At 49.6% G+C, this 21,243-nt stretch overlaps 1 protein-coding gene across 1 annotated transcript in view; it reads left to right on the forward strand.

Annotated features, from left to right (window-relative positions):
* Positions 1-1,670: 1,670 nt before the first annotated feature.
* Positions 1,671-21,243, forward strand: part of Bcr (BCR activator of RhoGEF and GTPase) — a 122,169-nt gene continuing 102,596 nt past the window's right edge. The window contains exon 1 of the mRNA XM_021205482.2: positions 1,671-3,417. Coding sequence (XP_021061141.1) covers positions 2,133-3,417 — 1,285 coding nt within the window. The 5' untranslated portion in view covers positions 1,671-2,132. The remainder of the gene's footprint in view (positions 3,418-21,243) is intronic.

Here is a 21,243-nt window from a genome sequence, read left to right on the forward strand (position 1 = left end):
CCCATCAGATCATTATGGGAGGCAGCTAGTATTGATTGTGACCCTGTGAGGTCACAGCTCTCTCTCTCTCCCTCTCTCTCTTCTCTGTCTCTGTGTTTCACTGTCCCTGTTGTATCTCTCTGCTCTGTCTCTGTCTCTCTTCTCTGTCTGTCTGTCTCTTTGTCTCTCCCCTGTCTCTGTGTCTCTCTGTTCTTCCCCCCCAGAAGCCCCCACCCCGTGTGTGTTATCTGTCTGTCTCTTTCTCCTGTTTTTGTACTGTTAGGGATTAATCCATGTTTTACCAAATAAGACCTCTACCATTGAGCCACGCCCTCAGCGAGGATCAGGCTTTTTAAATAGCTCATTCTACCAAGGAAGAAAACTTATTTCACTGTTGTACTTCTGGGATGCCTTCTCTCTCTCTCTCTCTCTCTCTCTCTCTCTCTCTCTCTCTCTCTCTCTCGTTTTTTGTTTGTTTGTTTGTTTTTTGTTGTTTTTGTTTCACTAGCCCAGAAGTCGGGTCACCAGCAAAACTATTTCTTCTCAGCAATTGCATTGTTTACTGCCTGCTGAGCAAGAGAGGTAGGGGGAAGGAGGGAACAAGAGATTAAAAATGTCTACAGAGGGCAGCAGCGAGCTGCACAGCGCTCACAGAGTTCCTGAGCAGGGCTCCAAAGACTCGCCAGCCCTACCAACGTTAACACTAACTGAACCCTACTAGGTGCAGACAGCAGGCTACAGATATGGATGAAAGCGAGTTCCAGGGACAGGAAGAGAATCCCGGCCTAAGTCAGGGAGGCCCTGTTAACCTGGCTGCTGGTGCTGGGCTCTGTTTCTCTAGAAAAGCATGATACCAGTTTATAACCAAAGAAATAACAGTTGTGGAAGCAGGTGTTCTGGTTTTATCTCAGAGCTCGGGGAAACTGAGGCACGGAGGTGGGAGAAGTGGTCACAATTCAAGCTGTTCTTCAGCTGCCAAATCCTGTTGCCTTTCACCTGACCCAGCAGGCTGGCCTGGGTTTCATTTTGTATTCAGGAGAGTTCCTGCAGAGAGCATCTCTAAGTGCCTCAGATCCCTAAACTTCGAAGATTGGGAGCCATTAAAGATTTCCTGTCTTCCACCAGCTCTGTGGCTGAGAAGGAGATGTGCGATCCCTTCACAGAAAGAAAAAGACCCCGAAAATACTACATTGGTCTCCAGAGGTCAAAAGACATTACTCAGGAAGAGGGAGATGCGTTGAACGAGAAGAGGGGGAGAAATTTCTAAGATCACTCAGTGTAAGGAGTCCGGTGACAACTGAGTGGCCATTGTGAAGCTTCATCACCCACCTCAGATCTCCAGCACCAGAGGTTCGCTGGTTGGCCCACGAGCTGTTGGCTTGCACCTTTGACCTGCCCTGGTTGATTTCTCAATAGTTTGGGCCCTGTTAGGTGGCACCGAGGTTGGTGGGTGCAGAAAAGAGGAAGCAGGCACGAAGAACTAGCCAGAGCCTCCGTGGTGAAGGGATCGCTCCGAATCACCCGGTCTAGGGCGCCTCTGTGTCCAGAAGGGGATCACACCCGTTAGCAGCCGTTCCCGGGTCCGATTGAAGGACCCAAGGCTCTTCCCGCGGCGCGGCCCCTTTAAGAGGCGCGCCCAGCCCCGTCAGCCGCTCCGCGGCCACCGCCCCCCGGTCCTCCCCTTCCTGCAGCGCTGAGTGCGGGCCCGGGGCGGGAGTGCGGCGAGAGCTGGCGGTGCTGAGCGGAGCGCCTGCCCGGAAAGCTGCGGGACGGGACGGGGCGGGGCGGGGCGGCGCGGGAACCGGAGGCGAGGAGCCCGCGGGGCTGCGGCCGTGGGCCGGCGGCGGGCCTGCTCTGCGGAGAACGGCTCCCGCCGCCGCCGCGCGCGCCGCGGAGCCCCGCACACAATAGCGGCGTGCGCAACCCCGCGCCCTTCCCCCGCCCGCCCGCGCGCGCCCCCCACCCCCAGCCGCCACCGCCGCCGAGCCTCCCGCCTCACCTGCGGCCCCGGGGGGCGGGCATTGTTCGCCGCCGCAGCCGCGGGGCCATGGGAGCCACCGGGCTCCCCAGCCCGGGCCCGGTGAGAACGCCGCGCCGCCGCTGAGCCGGACTCCGGGCGCGCAGCTCGGCGGCGCAGGTAAGCCGGCCGCGCCATGGTGGACTCGGTGGGCTTCGCTGAGGCGTGGAGGGCGCAGTTCCCGGACTCGGAGCCGCCGCGCATGGAGCTGCGCTCGGTGGGTGACATCGAGCAGGAGCTGGAGCGCTGCAAGGCCTCCATTAGGCGCTTGGAGCAGGAGGTGAACCAGGAGCGCTTCCGCATGATCTACCTGCAGACGCTGCTGGCCAAGGAGAAGAAGAGCTACGATCGGCAGCGCTGGGGCTTCCGCCGCGCCGCGCAGCCCCCGGACGGCGCCGCCGAGCCCCGAGCGTCCGCCCCGCGCCCGCCGCCCGCGCCCGCCGACGGCGCAGACCCGGCGCCGGTCGAGGAGTCCGAGGCGCGGCCGGACGGAGAGGGGTCACCTAGTAAGGGACGGTCAGCGTCCGCCCGCAGGCCGGCGGCTGCTGCGTCGGCCGACCGGGACGACCGAGGGCCCCCCACCAGCGTGGCGGCGCTCAGATCCAACTTCGAGAAGATCCGCAAGGGACCTGCCCAGCCCGGCTCTGCCGACGCCGAGAAGCCCTTCTACGTGAACGTCGAGTTCCACCACGAGCGCGGCCTGGTGAAGGTCAATGACAAAGAGGTGTCCGACCGAATCAGTTCCCTGGGCAGCCAGGCCATGCAAATGGAACGCAAGAAGTCCCAGCAGAGCGCCGGGCAGGGCCTGGGGGAAGCACCCAGACCCCATTACCGTGGGCGCTCCTCGGAGAGCAGCTGCGGCCTCGACGGTGACTATGAGGATGCAGAGTTGAATCCCCGCTTCCTGAAGGACAACCTAATCAATGCCAACGGCGGCAACAGGCCCCCTTGGCCGCCCCTGGAGTACCAACCCTACCAGAGCATCTATGTCGGAGGCATGATGGTGGAAGGGGAGGGCAAGAGCCCTCTCCTGCGAAGCCAGAGCACTTCAGAGCAGGAGAAACGCCTCACCTGGCCTCGCAGGTCCTACTCGCCTCGGAGTTTCGAGGACAGCGGGGGTGGCTACACGCCGGACTGTAGCTCCAACGAGAACCTCACCTCCAGCGAGGAGGACTTTTCCTCTGGCCAGTCCAGCCGCGTGTCACCAAGCCCCACCACCTACCGCATGTTCCGGGACAAGAGCCGCTCACCCTCGCAGAATTCGCAGCAGTCCTTTGACAGCAGCAGCCCCCCGACGCCACAGTGCCAGAAGCGGCATCGGCAGTGCCAGGTTGTAGTGTCTGAGGCTACCATCGTGGGTGTCCGCAAGACCGGGCAGATCTGGCCCAGTGATGGGGACAGCACCTTTCAGGGGGAAGCAGGTGAGTGCCTTGTGTGGGCATACTTGGACTCTTGAAGTAGATTGGCCTCTTGAAGTAGAATGGGTACTTTTTGTAGTGATTTTCAAGTGCTTTTGTGCCTCTTTGGCCCTGCGCCTGAACTGACTCCACCCCCTTCTTCCTGAAGGGGAATGGATAGGGGTGGGGGAATAGAAGGGAATGGCTGGTGACTTGCTCTCTTGGGTCTAGATCTAGAGCAAGGTGGGTTTTGCGGAAGTATTGGGAGAGAGATGGCCACGTGCTCTCTCCATGCTGGACAACAGAGTCGGTCATCTCTGCCACCTGGATTAGCTCCTTTGAGTGGAGCGGGGGAGGGGTGGGGGTAGGGTGGGGTGGGGGGAAGGTGATCTGTGCAGGTTCTCCACAACCCGCCACCTGGTTGTTCTGGTCCTGGAGTGGTAATATGACGCGTTGGGGGAACCCAAGATGTGCAAGCTGCCTCGAGGGCTTAGATGTGTCAGATTTACTTGTTAGCCAGTGAGAACAGGTGAAGAAAGGAAATAGAAGGCGAGTTCTGACTCTGTAGGCTGCTGAAAATCAAGAGGTTGAAGATTTTATGTGGGGTGATCCCACACCATCCTGGCCGATTTGGCTTGGCTAGGTCTCACCCATCATTACTCACCCGTAGCCTCCTCCATCAACTGCCACTGAACTTTGTCTTTTTCAAACCCAGTGCCGTACCAGTTCAAGGCCTGCTTACCCGTCTGAGTTAGGTCTCCAGACCCCACCTTCTTTCCCGGTCCTCCGGTGTGCTCCTGCCACTTCATTTTCTCAAGGTTGAGCCCTCAACAAGTTCTCCTTTTATTTTTATTTTTTTTCCGAGACAGGGTCTCTCTGTGTAGCCCTGGCTGTCCTGGCACTCACTCTGTAGACCAGGCTGGCCTGGAACCCTGAAATCCGCCTGCCTCTGCCTCCCGAGTGCTGGGATTAAAGGCGTGTGCCACCACGCCCAGTTTACTCCACAGGTTCTTGTTTGAGTCTCCTAATGCATGGTCTGACTCTAGCACTAAGATAAACCCTAACTTCTCGGCTGCACACAGCCACCGTTGGACGTGTGGGGTAAGGGGACAAGATTATGGTTTCAAGATCCAGGCTGAATTTTAGTCGGAGTGAGGTGGGAGGGGTGCTGGCAGGCATAGGATTTGGGGTGTACAGCTGTCGGGAATCTCTTGGTGTCTTTGGCGCTGTTGATTTGAGCTGATCTGGTCTTTTGCTTCACTGAATTTTTTTTTTCCCCCTCTTGCTGATGGAGTTGCACGTGCTTCGTTTGTCAGAATCCTCTTGATAAAAAGCGAGGCTATTTTTGGTGCTATTAAGCTGCCTTTCTGTGCCCAGCACCCTGTCCTGTTCAGCAGCCTCCCGTTGCTGATCTTCCTTCTGGGTTGATGCTGTGTGTAGCTGGACCAACCTGCCTCTACCCTGGTCCAGCCGTGTTGCTTGTCTCAGAGGGATGAGAAGCTGTAGAAGTCAGACATTTGCTCTGGAGGCACAGCAGCCAGCTCCTCTCGGGTCTGGAGGACTGCCCAATGGTTATTGGGCACCAGCCACGTCCAGCCAGCTGTTTTTGAGATGAACTCATTTGAGCTGGCTTTTGGTGCTGTAATGATTAGGGACATTTTTCATAAAGAGCATGAGAGGCTTCTACAGAGACCTACAGTCTGATGTTCTCTTGCTGGTAGGGGGTTCTGAGTTTCCAGAAAGTGGGGCCTTTAGCCTTTCCTATACCTACTGTAGAAATGGCCATGCTGCCAGCCACATAATCAAACGTAGTGTAAGTCTGAGTAGGTAGAAGCAGGGATGAGGAGGTGGATCCTGAGAGGGAGACAGGTTAGCTTCATAGCCAATGGCGTGGAAGGTCATTTCTTTCTTTCTTTCTTTCTTTCTTTCTTTCTTTCTTTCTTTCTTTCTTTCTTTCTTTCTTTCTTGTTTTTTGTTTGTTTGTTTGTTTTTTTGTTTTTGTTTTTTGAGACAGGGTTTCTCTGAGTAGCCCTGGCTGTCCTGGAACTCACTCTGTAGACCAGACCGACCTCGAACTCAGAAATCCACCTGCCTCTGCCTCCCAAGTGCTGGGATTAAAGGCATACCCTACCACTGCCTGGCAGGTAATTTCATATTTTAGAACGTTCTGGTTCTAACTATCCTGAAGCCACACATTCTATTCTCTCTTATATTTTTCCCTTAAACATTCTATTGTTCTTTCTTTGGCCTCTAGTTTGCAGTGAGCTGCTGCTTCCCAAGTGCTGGGGTTACGGATATGCACCACCACACCTGTCTCCCTCCCGCTCTCACTCTTGTCCTCTCTTTTTGGTGGGTGTGTGTGTGAAGGGCAGGCAGGCTCTTACTGGGTTGCTTTGGCTCTCCTGGAACTGGCTTTGTAGACCAGCCTAGCCTCTCAGTCACAAAGATCCATCCGTTTCCTCCCAAGTGCTGAGATTAAAAGCCTGTTCTCACATGGAAGGTGTCCTCAGACATTTTTAATGATTGACATTGAACAGCATAATCTAAGAGTTAAGAGCTAAGGCATGGTTTAGCAGTGGTGTGTGTGTATATATATATATATATATATTTTTTTTTTTTTTAAATGTGTTTTGGTGATTTGACTGTATGGGTGTCTCTGTGTGAGGGTGTTGGATTCCCTGGAGCAGGAGCTACGGACAGTTGTGAGCTGCCATGTGGGTGCTGTGTATTGAACCCCGATCCTCTGGAAGAGTGGCCAGTGCTCTTAGTGGCTGAACCACTGTATCTTGGACCATTTTGTATTAGTTAAAATTTTCAGTGCACTTCGAGGTTTGCAGCAAAAATGAATGGGAAGGATAGAGACTGCCCATCTCTCCTGTGCCTCCAAACCACCTCCTCAGTTGTCAACATCCCCCACTAAACGGGTGCATTTGTGACAGTTCATAAGCCTACATAGACACATCATTATCACCCACAGTGTGTACTTGTATTAGGATTCTCTCTTAGAGTTGGGCACTGTATGTTTAGTTCTTTTTGGCCTTAACATGCCCATGTGTTGCAGCCCAAGGAACATATAAACTGCCCTGAGCATTTTTCTCTGTCTTGTATGGGAAGGGAAAGGGGCCCTGTCACTTAGCTATCCGTCTCTGTAGGGGTTATGTACTGATGTTCATTAGACAGCTGTGGGTAGGGCCTACTGGCCTAAAAGGAACAATAAGAAAAATGTACCCCCACAGCGTGTGTATATATGGGGGTAGAGGTCACCCTAACGTTCTGTCGTGATAGGCACAGTGGGCTGCCTCTTGTAACTTTGGAGTCTCTTGAGATGAGTTGTGAGAGACGTCAAGGGAAGGAGCTGGAAACATTGCAGAAAGCAAGGTGCTTCATGCAGGACCCTCCTGAGCTCTTCCATCACCTGGTGGTGGGCTAGCCATCTACAGATAAGGATGCAACCAAGGAGCAGCAAAGCTGAACTCGTGGGGTGTGGGAATAGAGAGCGCCAGGCTTGTGCTAGACTCTGCCTCTTCCGGAGGCTCATCGGTCTAGGCTCCACCTCTTCCTGGTACTCAGTCCTTTCTCCTGAAAATCCTAACTGGGTATCTTTGGGGTCTGTGGAGTGTCCACACTTATAAGAATGGAAACAGACAGCCATGGGCTCTTTATGCAGAACCTTTCCCTCCTTCCTGTGTAGGCCACAGAGAAGGAGAAATGACCTTTGCCATCTGGAAGCTTAGCCGTTCAGAGAAGAGGGGATGCGTGATTAGAGGGATGTGAGATTGGGGACAGTCACAGCTTTCTTGGTGTGTTAGCAGTAGACCAGTTGCCAAAGACATGAAGAACTATTTGTCTACGGGTGGCAACAAATGATTGAGGGTTCCAGGCCCGCTTACTTAGACTCTGGAGTTTGTATGTGTTCCGGAAAGGGATAGTTTTGAAACAGGGTCTTACTATATGGCCTATGCTGGCTTTGAACTTCTGATCCTCCTCCCTCTACCTCTCAAGGGCTGGGATTATAGATTTGATTATAGATTTGATAAACAAAAAAACCATACACACACACACACACACACACACAAAATAGAAAATTTATCATTTAATTAAGGGGAGCTGAGGTAGCTCCCCTAAAATTGTACGTCTGAGGCCAACTTGAGTTACATAAGAAAGAGCTTATCTCAAAAAAAATTTTTTTTAAATCTTTTTATTTTGTTTTAAAGAAATAGGGATAGAAGGCATTTGTTAAGGGAAAGCAGTGCCAGGAATGGGTTGCCGAGCCAAGGGAAAGCCTGTGCCCAGAGCAGGCATCTAGGTTAGTTGGAGGCCCAGCCTTATTGTGCAGCCCTGGCTGGATCCATGCAGTAAATACCAGGCTGGCTTCCAACTCAAGAGATCTGCCTGCTTTCGCCTCCCAGGTGCTGGATTGAGGTGTGTACCACCAGGAAAAGGTTCTTAATGTGTTCTGACCATCTTTAAGCATGCAGTTCTGTGACACTGAGTACATTCGTATTGTACACTGTCACCGTCACAGAGATGCTGTCCCTGTGGACAGCACAGTGTGCTCCCAGAGTGTGACAGCCTCCCTTTAAGACCTTTATGAAGTTGAAGGTTCTGGGTGACTTGCATCAGTATGGTCACACACTGTCTTTTCATGACTGGCTTATTTCTCTTAAGTGTAATAATGTCCTTGGCGTTTACCCACCTTATAGTATAAGTGCAAGTTGTTTGTCTGTCTTTCTGTCTATTCATTTATTTATTTTTATATTTGATTTAAGGTCTTACCATGGTGCTCAGGCTGGCCCTAAATTCCTGATTTATTCATTCAGTCTGTCATCATTTATCTATCCTATATATGTATATGATATGAATATACATATTATGTGTATATGTTTGTATTTTCTTTAAAGATTTACTTATTATATGTGAGTACACTGTAGCTGTCTTCGGATACCCCAGAAGAGGGCATCAGATCTCGTTATAGGTGGTTGTGAGCCACCATGTGATTGCTGGGAATTGAACTCAGGACCTTCGGAAGAGCAGTCAGTGCTCTTAACCGCTGAGTCATATCTCCAGCCCATATATATGTATGCATTTAATTGAAGGTCTTACCAGGCTGGCCCTGAACTCCTGATTGATCCATTCATTCATCATTCAGTCTGTCTATATATATGATATGTATATACATATCGTGTGTGTCAAATTACAGTCTTACCATGTTTCCCAGGCTGGCCCTGAACTCCTGAGCTCAAGCAGTCTCCTAGTAGCTAGTACTATTAATGGACCCCACCATGCAAGAGGGGCATATGTAATTTAACCCCCCCCCCCATAACCTGTTGTAGATGTGCCCCCTGGGGTTTTGTTTTGTTTCCTTGATGGAGCTTTTCCTGCTAAGCCCTTGCTCTCCTGCTGAGCTGCTTCTAGCCTGACTCTCAGTGTGTTGTCCTTTATCCTTTGGATTCTTGTATGAGTGCCAGAGTGACCCCTGCTTTGTCTTTCTCTGGACTGCAAGGTAACTAACTGGTTTGAGTGAGTAACTGGAACATGAGTGTTCACACAGGCCTTCAGTTGGCTCACTTATGCCCTGCTTAGACCAGCGTTCATGGCTGCCTCCCGATTGAGTGCAGGCTTCGGCTGAGCAGAGGTGAGGGGGATGGTTAGCTAACACATAAACAGTCTATGTAACATTGTATACACACTCTCTGGCTCTGGTAGGCTGAGGAGTTTGGGGAAGAAATGAAGCATTCTGAGACTTTTCATAAAAGGAACAGAGAGGGCTGTTGACTGGAGCTGGCCAGGAGAGCAAGCCTATCCTGTGATTGTCTTTCAATTAATCTTGCTTTTGTCTTTAGGAGCTGTATCTTCTCATTGGTTGAGAATTCTGTGGCTAGGAAGGTGTGTGTGTGTGTGTGTGTGTGTGTGTGTGTGTGTTGCCTCCACCAGAATAGCAAGTCCAAGAGCCAGGTATCTGGCGAACCTACTTGGGAAAGGATCAAGCAGTGTTGGGAGGCCCAGGCTGCAACTCGCTCCTATGAGTTGAGAGAGCCATGTCCAGAGTGAACTAATAGGTATCTGGGACGTGTTCTCAGGTTGTTAAGTAGCAGGTCCAAGTGTTGGCTAAGGCTGGTGGGTTTTGTATGAAGGCTTGGAGTGACTAGTGTACTAATTATAAAGCCCCTGGGACTTTCATTCTGGCTGAAGCACAGAGGCTTCAAGGTGGTGTTTTCCTTTGAGAAATGTAGTACTTTTAGTTGGAATATGTCATTCCAACATGTTTATTATTTTCAGTATAAAATGTACATGACAAAATGTGCAGTTTCAATCTTTGAGGAGATCATCAGAAATCAAACCCAGGACATTGTGTGTGCTAGGTAATAACTCTGTCACTGAGCAGGTCCCTACTCTGTCCAGTGGCCTGCTGTACAACCATCCCCAGTGCTCAAATCTCAGGTCGGGGTCTGGGACTGATCTGGCTGTGCTAATAAGCACAGGCTCTAACCCTGAGCCATGCCTGCAGTCCTAGCTTTTCAACTGTTTCATTTTCAAACAGAAACTGTATCCATTTAAATAACTCCTTATTCTCCTCCTCCTCCTCCTCCTCCTCACCTCCAGTCCTGGCAGCCAGGAGTCCACCTTTCTCCCTGGGGATTTGCTTATCCTGGGTATCTTACGTAAATGGAATCCTATACTATTTGTCCAGTGACTAGTGTACTTAATTCAAGTGTGGCTTTAAAGTCCCCTTGGCCGCAGTCTCACCTTTAACTCCCTAGCTGCCGGACCTTAGCAGATGTGATTCCTAGAGAAAACCCACCTGTTGATGATGGGAGTTTCCTCTCTCCCGGGCTTTCCCACCCACAGACCTGAAGTGGCCCAGTGTCTTAGTCAGCCATCACTATTATGTAACAAAACACCCCAGAGTGTGGTAGACAAAACAACAAAACTCTGTTTTCTCACACTTGCTGGAGGCTGACAGGAAAAAGACACTGAGAAAAGTCTCTCTGAGGACTGTCTCTTGGTTGTGCTGTGTAGTCGCCACCTTTTAAATGCCTTTTTCACAGTATTTCCTGGCGATTCTGGATGTCCCAGTTTCTCTTTCTTCAAAAGACATGGGTCAGTTGGGATTAAGACCACTGAAATAACCCCGTAGTTAACTATTTTTTCTTTCTTTTTCTTTTTTTTTTTTTTTTTTTAGGTTTTGGAGATTATAATTGCATCATTTTCTCCCCTTCCCTTCCTGCCTCCAAACTCATGGTCTCTTTTTCTTTAATTGTGGGGTGTGTGTGTATGTGTGTGTGTGGGGGGGGTGTGTGCACTTAGTGTGTATAGTGTTACTTGTGCGTGTTTTCGGGAATGACCATTTGGTATTGGACAGTCAGTTGGTGGGCTCTTCCCTGGGGAAGACTAATTCTCTTGCTCTCAGCATTCCTTACTTGCCTGTAGTTCTTTATCTAGAGTTGAGGCCTCTGATGGCCTCGAAACCTCCACAATCATTCACATTAGCCTGTTTATGGTTCTTGTCACTGGTCAGTGTTTAAGCAGCCACATTGGTGAGACTCTATGTGTGTAGCTTCTGATGTTTCTAGGAAACAGTCTCACAGCAAACTCCTTGATCCTGTGGCTCTTAGAAACTTTCCCCTTTTTCTTCTGCAGCGTTCCCTTAACCTCAGACGCAGGAGTTGTGTTCCTGGTGTGTCAGTTGGGACTGAGCCCCACCGCTCAGTATCTTGATTGGTTATAGCTTTCTGTAATGGTATCTTCTATCTAGCTGTTCTGAAAAGAACTTGCCTTGTTGAAGGATGGGGATTCGATCCTGAAGAAGAACTGATTTACTTATTTCTTAAGAGTTACAGTCCGAGGAACTGAGAGCCAGGACTTCATCCAGACTTTATGAGGTGCACAGCTGAAGTCTGCAGAGGGAAAAAAATTGTCATGGCAAAGAGAAGTGACCCTCAGACTGGTTTCCAATGGCTAAGTTAGAGGATGAGGTTGAATAAAAGTGTGCAGGCCTGGGGATTAGCTCAGTTCATAGTGTGCTTGCTTAAGCACGCGAGAGGCCTTGGGTTCAATCTCTGGTTTCACACAAGCAAGGCATGCGGCCGGTGATGTCAGACTTAGGGAGTAGAGGTGGGTGGGTAAGGAATTCCAGACCGGCTTCAACTATCTAGCAAGTTTGAGATAAGCCTGCCAGAAAAGAAAAAAAGAAAGGAAAGAAGGAAGGAAGAAAGAAAAAAAAAATACTTTGTGTAGTAGCCAGTGGGCGGTACAAGTCACCACTAAGTCCAGGCACCAGGAAAGCCACAAGCTAGTGCTTTATGAGCACCACATCCCTGTTCACTTAGTAAGTGTTGACCAGACCAGTCATTGCTGAAGTCCTGCCTGTTGATCTATAGTTTTCTTTCCTTTGTCCTTCTCCTTTTGTCTTTTTATTTTTGAGACGGAATCTTACTATGTAGCCTAAGCTGTCCAGTGCTTTTCTACCTTCTGATTTATTATCTTTATTTTTAGTTTCAGGAGTTCTGTCATAACTTTTCACACTTCTGAGGACCCAGTGAGCCTCACGGACCTTCCTGTCTCTCTGCCTCCCTAGCACTGGGTTTACAAGCAGGTGCCACCAAGGTCACTCTCTGATGTGGGAGCTGGGGAATGAGCTGAAGTCCTAACATTTAACTGACCAAGCCATCTCCCCAGCCCCCTCAAATTATCATTAGCACGGCCTTTCCCATACTTCCCTGTTTATCCCGATTCACACTTCTTCCAAGGCAACCAGTCTCCCTATGCAGTAACTCAAGAGTATTTACTGGACAGCAGGTATATACTGGGCCGCGTCCTCTGAGAGATTCTCTTGCTCTTCTTCATGAAAGACTTTTTACCTTCATGGGCTTACCCTTTTAAAACCAACCATTAAAGAACAAACCCTTCGTAGTATCAAAGCAGTTTTTCCTCCACATATCTTTTAACTGTGTGTTAATCCTTGTTTCTTGTTATTATTTTTGATTTTTTTTTTGATTTTTTGAGACAGGGTTTCTCTGTATAGCCCTGGCTGTTCTGGATCTCACTTTGAAGACCAGGCTGGCCTCGAACTCAGGAATCCGCCTGCCTCTGCCTTCGGAGTGCTGGATTAAAGGCGTGCGCCACCACGCCCGGCTGCCTTGCTTCTTGTTAATCCTGAGTCTGACTGCTTCCTTCTTTAGGGAGATGAGCCTTAGGACAAAGGCAGAGCATATCCTATGTCTCTGTCCTGTTGGATTTGTCATACTATGTCATACTTTGTCACAGTTTTTTAAGTGGAGAAGTTTCAGAGCCTAGGCTGGTCTTTCTGTGTCTGGGGCTCCTGAGCACGACAAAACTGGACTGAGGTTCCATCTTCTTTTTTTAAAGTTTAAATGTAAGAGTGTTTTGCTTTTAGGTAGATATGTGTACCTCATAGATGCCGGGTGCCTGCAGAGGTCAGAAGAAGTCTTCAGCTCCCCCCATAACTGCAGTTGCAGATTATTGTGAGCTACCATGTGTGTGCCGGGGATTGAACCTGAGTCCTCTGGAAGAACAGCAAGTGCCTTAACCCCTGAGCCATCTCTCTAGCCATGAGGCTCCAGGTTTTGACTTGCTTAGACCCTTCCGCCTTCTGGCCGAAACCCACTTAATCCTATCTAATAAATAGCAGTCGATTTTCTGGTGCCTAATGATACAGGTTCCTTACAGGTTCCTTTAGGAATGAAACTGTAGCTTTTGAGATAATTTGGCCAGTTATGTTTCCTTTTCTGCTGATCATTGCCCCCCACCCCTCCCCCCCGACTCAGCTACAGAGAACATTCTGTGTCCTGCCATCCTCGTGTCTGACTCTTGCTGCTGTGACCTGAGGGTTTAGGGTACCCAAGGGAAGAGCAACTAGCCAGTGCATAAAGGTGTCTGCCTGCTGGAGCTGGAAGACTCAGATCTTTTTTGCATAGTAAATATGATTTCTTTGGAGGCTGTTTCATGGGCCCTTGGAACATCCTTGTGAAGTGGCTGTAGCGAGATCATTATCGTAATTATATCCTGTGCACTGGTTGGATCTGAGAGTAAGTGAGACATACAGAGACGCCTAGAATATAGCCTGGCTAAGGTCCAGGCATTCGTGAAGGACCTGAGTGGCACTATTAGTCAGTCACACAACACAGGGTGACTCCTGCGGTGTAAAGCATCTTGATCTGGACAGACAGTCACATTCATGTCCAGATAGCACCCTCCCCACCCTCTGCCCCCTGAAAGCCTTTTTAGTCTGGTAGGAAAACAGTGGTTGATGTAAACCTATTGCTACCATGGAAACATCTAGTCCCTGCTTTCAGGAAGACTTGAAGATGTCATTTCTCTTCTCTTCTTTTACAGATATCTAGGAAAGATATTTCTTCTCGCCTTCCCTACCCATTCCTTCTCTTCCATTCCCCCTTTCCACCCTCCTTTCTCTTTTCTTTGTAGTGCAGGGTATCAACCGTAGGGCCCGGCATGCTAAGCAATTGCTTTTTAACTGAGGCCTATCCCAGCCCATTCTGATTCCCAGGTGATGAATGGCATTCGGTAATGAGGATGAAACCCTTGCTGATGCAATGAGGGCTCTTTAGAAAGATGTCTCTGAGAGCCCCATTTTCCTTCTGCCACATGAGGGCCAAGCAGGAAGCTATTATCTGAAGCATGAAGTCGATCCTTAGTAGACATGGTCTCCCGTGGGATTCCAGTGTCCAAAATGGTGAGAAGTAATTTTTAGTTGTCTTCAATAAGCCCTCTAGTAGCTGGTATCGTTATGGAAACCTGACTGAATGATGTATGCTTTTTGGTCCAGTAAGCTTTTCCTGCTCTGTAAATCCTCTGTAAGCCAAATATATCATTTGGGGGGGGGGGTCAGGACTCAAATATATCACACAAGAGGACATCAGCTGAGCCCAGTACAGAATGAGCCTCCTGGGACAGGGTGACCTTTGTCCTCTTAGATAGGGTCAACCTTCTTGTATTACTGGACCACTTGGCCTTGTGACTTTTGGGACCTTATAAGCTAAGGCTTGGTTAAAAAGGCAAGATACCCCCTCCCTCCACCATGGCTCTGTGCAAACTTCTGCCGGTTTGTAGAGGGAAAACTTAGAGCCACTTTAGAAAGGTGATTATGAACTTTTCAAATTCATTTATTAACATTTTATTTATTTAACTGTGTGTGTGCCTATGCATGCAAAAGTGTGTGTATATATGTGTGTGTGCATGTGTATGTGTGGTGTGTGTGCATGTGTGCATATGTGTGTGGTGTATGTGCATGCATGTATGCATGCATGTGTATATGTGTGTATATATGTGGTAGGATGTGTGTACAGCATGTATGCATGTATGTGCATGTGTGTATGCATGTATGTATGTATGTGTGTGTATATGTATGCGTGTGTGTGTGTGTGTGTGTGTGTGTGTGTTAGAAGACAGCTCTATGTAGTCACTCTCTCACTACCTTGTAGGAACAGGATCCAGGGATCAAGCTCAGGTCAATTGTCCTAATTAGCTTCAGCTCTCAAACTTGACATAAACCTAGAGTCCCCTGGGGAGAGAGAAATGCCTCTACTGAAGAGTGGCCTCCATCAGATTGGCCTGTGGTCAGGTCTAAGGCATTTTCTTCATTGCTGGTTGATATAAGAGGGGTCCAGCGCACTGTGGGCATCGCCATCCCTGTTCGGGTGAGCCTGAGCCGCATAAGAACACCAGCCGCAGGAGCCAGGGAGCAAGCTGTGAGCAGCTCTTCTCCAGGGTTTCAGCTTCAAGCTCCTGCCTTGAGTCCCATGGTCAGTGATGGACTGTCACCTGTAAGGTCAAGTGGACTTTGTTTTTGTTTTATGGGTTTATAAAGAGATGAGGAGCATAGGAATATGTTCTATGGAGGTGTGGTAAGGTGTGGGGGGAGGGGGGTGTCTCAGCGGGCCCATGTCAAGGCATCCCTTACCCCTGAGGGACTGGCCACATGATGGTATAGTATAGAATAGAGTTTATTCAGGGCACGGGGAGAGGAGTTAAGAGGGTAGTAGAGGCAGAGAAAGGCAGAGAGAGTAGAGAAGTAGAAGAGAAGAGGCCAGCCATGAGCACATGGAGAAAGAAAGGGGGGGGGGAAGGAAATGAGGAGAGAGAGGGAAGGGAATGGCAAGAGAGAAGTAAGAGACCAAGAGAGGGAGGAGGGGACAGGCAGCTTCTTTTTTAGTGAGTCAGGCACACCTGGCTGTTGCCAGGTAACTGTGGGATGGAGCTTAGACAGAATGCTAACAGTCATGGTGTTCATCACAGGAACAGAAATCAGACCAGAACGTGGGGTCTGCATGCCAGCACCTCTGCCTGCTGAACCGTCATCTTCCACCCCAACCGTGAGGCTGTTAGAGAGGAAGGCAATACTGTAATGCCTGTAGACTGCCTTCTGTTAGCAACCAACCAGAGGGCTTAGAGAGAGAGGTTAGGTTGCTAATGCTTTAGCATAGCCAGGTATGGTCTGTATGGGATACTGCCGTAAACAGTAGCTGGCGTTAGGGAACGCCTGGGACTTTCTGTGTCTCTGAGGTGTTACAGAAGCCAGACAGATGTTCATGTAGAAACTTGGGAGCCTGGAGGAACATAGCATCTTTGGCGTCTAGCCCTGTACAACTGCCATCAACCAACCATGGTCCTCCAGTGTCCTCCTCTGGCCTTCACTTCTGGAGAGACTGAGGTAATTGGACCTTCTGCAAATCTGAAGGCTCGGTTTCTCTGAGGTTTTTGTTTTGTTTTTGTTTGTTTGTTTGTTTGTTTGTTTTCCTCCCCACCTTTCAAGAAGCCTTCTGCTTTGAAGCCTAAAGAATGAAAGAACCTGGGGGCTGGAGAGATGGCTCAGTGGTTAAGAGCACTGACTGCTCTTACAGAGGTCCTGAGTTCAAATCCTAGCAACCACAATGTGTTTCGCATCCATCCAATGTCCTCTTCTGGTATGCCTGAAGGCAGCTATAGTGTACTCATATGCATAAAACAAACAAATGCATCATAAAAAGAAGAAAGAAAGAAATGAACCATCCTGTTTGGTGCTTGGGATAAGGCTAGGTAACATATGGGCTTGACTTATCTTTCCCTGAGTCTTCCTTGCTCTATGTAGGCACGGCTCTGCTCTTTGCTGGGTATGTCTGTGTTCTGCCCCACCCCCCAGCAGCTTTATTGAGATATAATTTTCTCATCAAAAGGATGTAGTTCAGTGATTTTGGGGTCATAGTCACAACTATGGTCTAAGCTGGGGACACTCTGATTATCTCAAAAGGAAGCCTTAAGTTGGGACTCCACTGTGTACCCCAGTGATTGGCAGCCTCCCGGGTTCCAGGATGTCTTTACCTCCATACCTGTCTTGGTGCTTTCTATTGGTGTAGATTTGCTTTCTGTGGATGTTTGTGAGCAGAATCACAGCACTCGTGGCTTTGTATGCCTGCTTTCCTCTACTTACGATACCGTATTCGAGGTGTGTCATGTTCCAGCACGACCAGAACTGCATTCTCTCATGCAGTCCATTAAGATTCCGAAACTGTTTTTTGTAAACAGGTAGTCAGGCTCTTTTCTGGATCCTAGCTATGCTGGGTAGAGCCCTTGGGGTGCTTTCGTTGGCTCTCAGGGAGACCCAGTCAGTGTCCCAGGAGGGCTGTAAGTGGAAGTTGTGGTAGGGAGGATGGAGGCCCTCTCCCTCGTGGCTTTGGGAAGAGGCCCTGGGGCATGGGTTGCTGGAAACCCCATGGAGAATTTGTTTAGGTCATCAGGGAAGGGGCCCAGCCCTTATCTGAGTGTCTTTAAGAATCCTCAGTGGCCCTGTGTAGAGCCTGCTGATTCTGGGTACTTCCTTTCTACCCAGTCTATGGGGTTACAGCTCCGTTTACCCACTCCTCTTTCTGCCGAACTCCCTCTCCCACCCTCCTCCCCTCCTGTGTTTACTGATGGAACTCAGAACTATAGCTGTGCTCCCCAACTAAGCTCTGCTCTTGGCTCTAGAGTCTCAGTCCCTTTTAGCTGTAGTAAAATACCCAACAGAACGGCAGCAAGTCTCACTTCCTGTGGCACTGGGTGAGCTATAGCACAGCTACATGATGGATGCTTATTTCTCTCAGTACTAGGCTGTGGTTCCAGATCATGGGACCAGCATTAGGGGCTGGGTAAAGAGCCCTTGCTTGGGGCTGGTGAGATGGCTCAGAGGGTGATAACATGCTTGCTGTGCAAGCCTGAAGACCTATATTTGATCCCTAGAACCCATGGAGAGATGGAAGGGGAGAACTGACTCTGCAGAGTTGCCCTCTGACCCCCACGTGTGCGCCATAGTACCTACCCCTCCCCGACATTGTATACAGTAATAACACAGATTCTTCTTAAGCCTGCCTGGTTGATATCTGGTGGTGTTCTCCTTGTGACCTCATGGGACAGAGAGTCTTCAGACAAGGCTGTACTAATCTGATCCACCTCTCAAAGACCTCACCCGCTGGCACTGTCACATTGGGGATGAAGATCCTAGCTACGGATTTGGGGAGACACAGGCCAAGATAAGTACATTGACACGATTGTGGCTGTCATCACTACCCATCTCTAGACCTCTTGTGTAGTCCCACACTGAAACACTACTGTCCTTAAACAGCAGCTCCCAGCCTTCCCTCCAGGGAATAGCAACTACCATCCCATCCCATCCCATCCCATCCCATCCCATCCCATCCCATCCCATCCCATCCCATCCCATCCCATCCCATCCCATCCCATCCCACTTTTGGTCTCTATGAGCTTGATGTCTAAGCACATCGTGTAAGCGCAGTCATACCTTTTGGCTTTCTGTGTCTGGCTGATCTCTTTTGTACCTTGTGACCCCGGGGGTTTCCTCTTTAGCCTTTTCTTGCCTTGCCCAGCTGGGCACTGGGCCGCACATTCTGAAGAGGCTAGGATGGCTGAGCAGGGCCGCCTGTACTTTGTATAAGCCACTACATTTTGTAGGAATCCTTCTGGGAATTTGGGCTGTGGCCAAGGGATTTCACGTGACTGTTGTACGGTTTTAGGAAAAAGGACTTATAATATTAGTTTCCCATCACTACAATACACCTGACACGTGTATGTATCTATGCAGTTAAGGGGGGTTCTTTCTGGTCCATGTGTTCTTACAGGCTCCGGTCTAAGATTGAAGGATGTCCCATGGGTTTGGTGAAGGCCATGTGTCATGGCAAAAACTTGAATCAGAGTATGTGTCTGGACAGTTTTAACCATGTTCCAAGTAAGAAAGTGGGAATCTCATGTCCTGACCCAGGAATCAGGAGGAGGGGCTGTGGGCCCACAGTCCTACTTCAAAGGCATTTCTTAAATGACCCAGGGACTTCTCACTAAGCTCCCCTTTCACTAAGCTCTTCCCAGTACTGCCGCTCTAGGACCTTAGGATATAGAACCATATTGAGAGCATTTAGAGTGGGGGCTCTCAACTTTGCCTCAGCTCATGTGGACTGCAGTGCTCCCCAGGGGTCACAGAGGTGGGCGGGCCGGCTGTGCCTGTGTCCACCTCCTAATCTGCTCAGACTAGCTTGCTTGCTCAGCACATGCAAAGCACTGCTCATTTTTGCCCAAATATTAGACCTCAGAGTGGAAAACAACCCGGCGTTGGGCTTTCTCTTTTAGGAACATGTGTAAAATGTTGATTGAATGTCCCATGGGTTTGGTGAAGGCCGGATTTGTACTAAGCTCATGGATACTTTAGTAACTAGAGTAGTTAAACCTCCCTGGAAATGGAACGCCCACGCCAAGAGCCCACCCAGTTCCCTAGCCACGCCCCTCAGTCCACATGATCCGTTTTTCTCTTCCTCACTGTATTAAAATACACATAATATAAAATTTACTATCTTTATCCTTTCTGTCATTCAGTTCCTTAGTGTTGAGTCTTAGGCATTTGTTTGTTTTTTTTAAAGATGCAACATTAGGGGGAAAACATTGATCTGGTCCCCAGAAAAGGTTTGTTCTCCCCTGATGTCCACTCTGGGATGGGAGGCAGCAAGATGGTTTGGATTCAGTCCTTAGCTTGGATGTGAGGAGCTTGCTGGCTAGGTAGAAGCAGGAATAGACAGGCTCCTCAGTAGACCTTATTGTGAGGTAGATTTGAAGCTCCTAGCGAGGCATCAGAGTTTATAATGAAGGAAGGGTGTGGAGAGGAAAGTGTTTAGGCAGAAAGTTTCTCGTGACAGCCCTTCTGAGGAGCGGCCACTTATTAGTGGACAGCAGTCAAACACTGTGGCTTTTCAGGGCACTAATCCATGGGTCTGGTATACATGGGCTTGCTTACTGGGCATTAACAGGGCCTCCTTTGGGCCCTGGTGTTTGAGAGTTGAGATCTGAAAAGTGGGTTCAGGAGGGTGTCAGCCTTGGGCTGTCACATAGTGGCGGGCAACCATGGGCAAAAGAGGTGAAGGGTCACCCTGGTGTGGATCCCTGCAGCTGGTGACTGAGGTATCTAGTGCAGTGGATGGAGCGAGTGAGGTTGGTCAATCTGTGGTGATCCTGGCTTTGGTGGGGGTCATAGTTGGTGTCTGTGGCCTTGGACTTGCTGCTGCCAGATGGGCTAGTGGAACCTCTCATGGGAAGACCTTGTTGATCGTCAGCTTGTCGTGGGGCTGTCTGATGGACCATCATATACCTGGAACAGATGTGAAGTCTCTTAGAATTAACCCTAAATAAATACAGGTTGTGATTGTTAGCATAAGCCTGGTTTCTCTCTTGTGGTATTTATTCAGTGTCCACATGGTATGGGTCACTGTGGCATGCCTTTGGTGGAAAAGCAAGGCAGGGCCTGAAAGTGGTGTCAGAGGATCCAAAAGGGAGGCTCTAATGGGAGAGGGTCTAGAAGGAAGTCTCTGAGGAAGCATGGGAGACTTGGTCTGGACGCTGTGTCCTGCCTTCACCGGCCCTTAGCCCTGTGGTTTATTTATCCTGCTGAGCCAGTACTCACAGGGCTCAGAAACTCTGTCAAGGAAGTCTGGGATGGGTAATGGACTGAGACTCCAGTTGTCCGGAGGAACACCTGGTCCTGACCACTCAGGAAGTGGGGGGTCTTTACGTAGAAGGCATTTGCTGCTCTTCTGAGCTGGGTGGTTAGGTCTCCAGAACCCTGGCAGGGGCCAGTTCCTGCTTCTGTGAGTAGAAACCATTCAAGCTGGTAGTTGGAGAACAGCGGTTAGAAGCTGGCCATCACAGCCCAAGTGCACTGCCTGCTTGTCCCACCCCCCACCCCCAAGTGCAGGGGACAGACCTTTTCTTTCTCTCTTCCTACAAAGCCCTCAGAGTCATCCCTAAGGAAAGGAGGCCCTTTGTGTTTACTAAGACCTGCCTTGACAGGGTAGGACAGAGGCTCCTGGTGGGACACCTCCACTCCTCCATCCCTACCCCAGACCCAGATAACTCCTCTGCCACGCATACCTGGACCCGTGTCCCTGCCTCCAAAGCACAGGTTGGGATAGGTGGCTTTGGGCAGCTCTTCTCTGTCTCTGGTCCTTCTGTTCCTGATCATTTTCTTTGACGCTAAAGGGGGTGGGGGGGGGTCTTCTTAAAGGATACGTTTGGAGAAGGGCTAGGGATGAGGGAACCTTCATTTGATCAGGTCCTCTACAGGTCACCATGGTAACACAGGATATTTTGGAGCTTGATTCTTATTTGCCATTCATAGAAGTGTTCAGGTCCTGGGAGGTCAGAATCTTTTACTGACTTGGTGCTAATTAGCACAGAGGGTAGAATAGCTAAGGAAGGTGTGCACGTTGAGCCTGATAGGGACCTAAGGCATTAGATTCCTGTGCTGGTTGTCCCTGTAGGGAAGAAAGTCTCCAGGGTTTTTTTTTCCATCTCTGTCTT

Source organism: Mus pahari, chromosome 9 (assembly GCF_900095145.1).
Source record: "Mus pahari chromosome 9, PAHARI_EIJ_v1.1, whole genome shotgun sequence".
NCBI classification, from domain to species: Eukaryota; Metazoa; Chordata; class Mammalia; order Rodentia; family Muridae; genus Mus; species Mus pahari.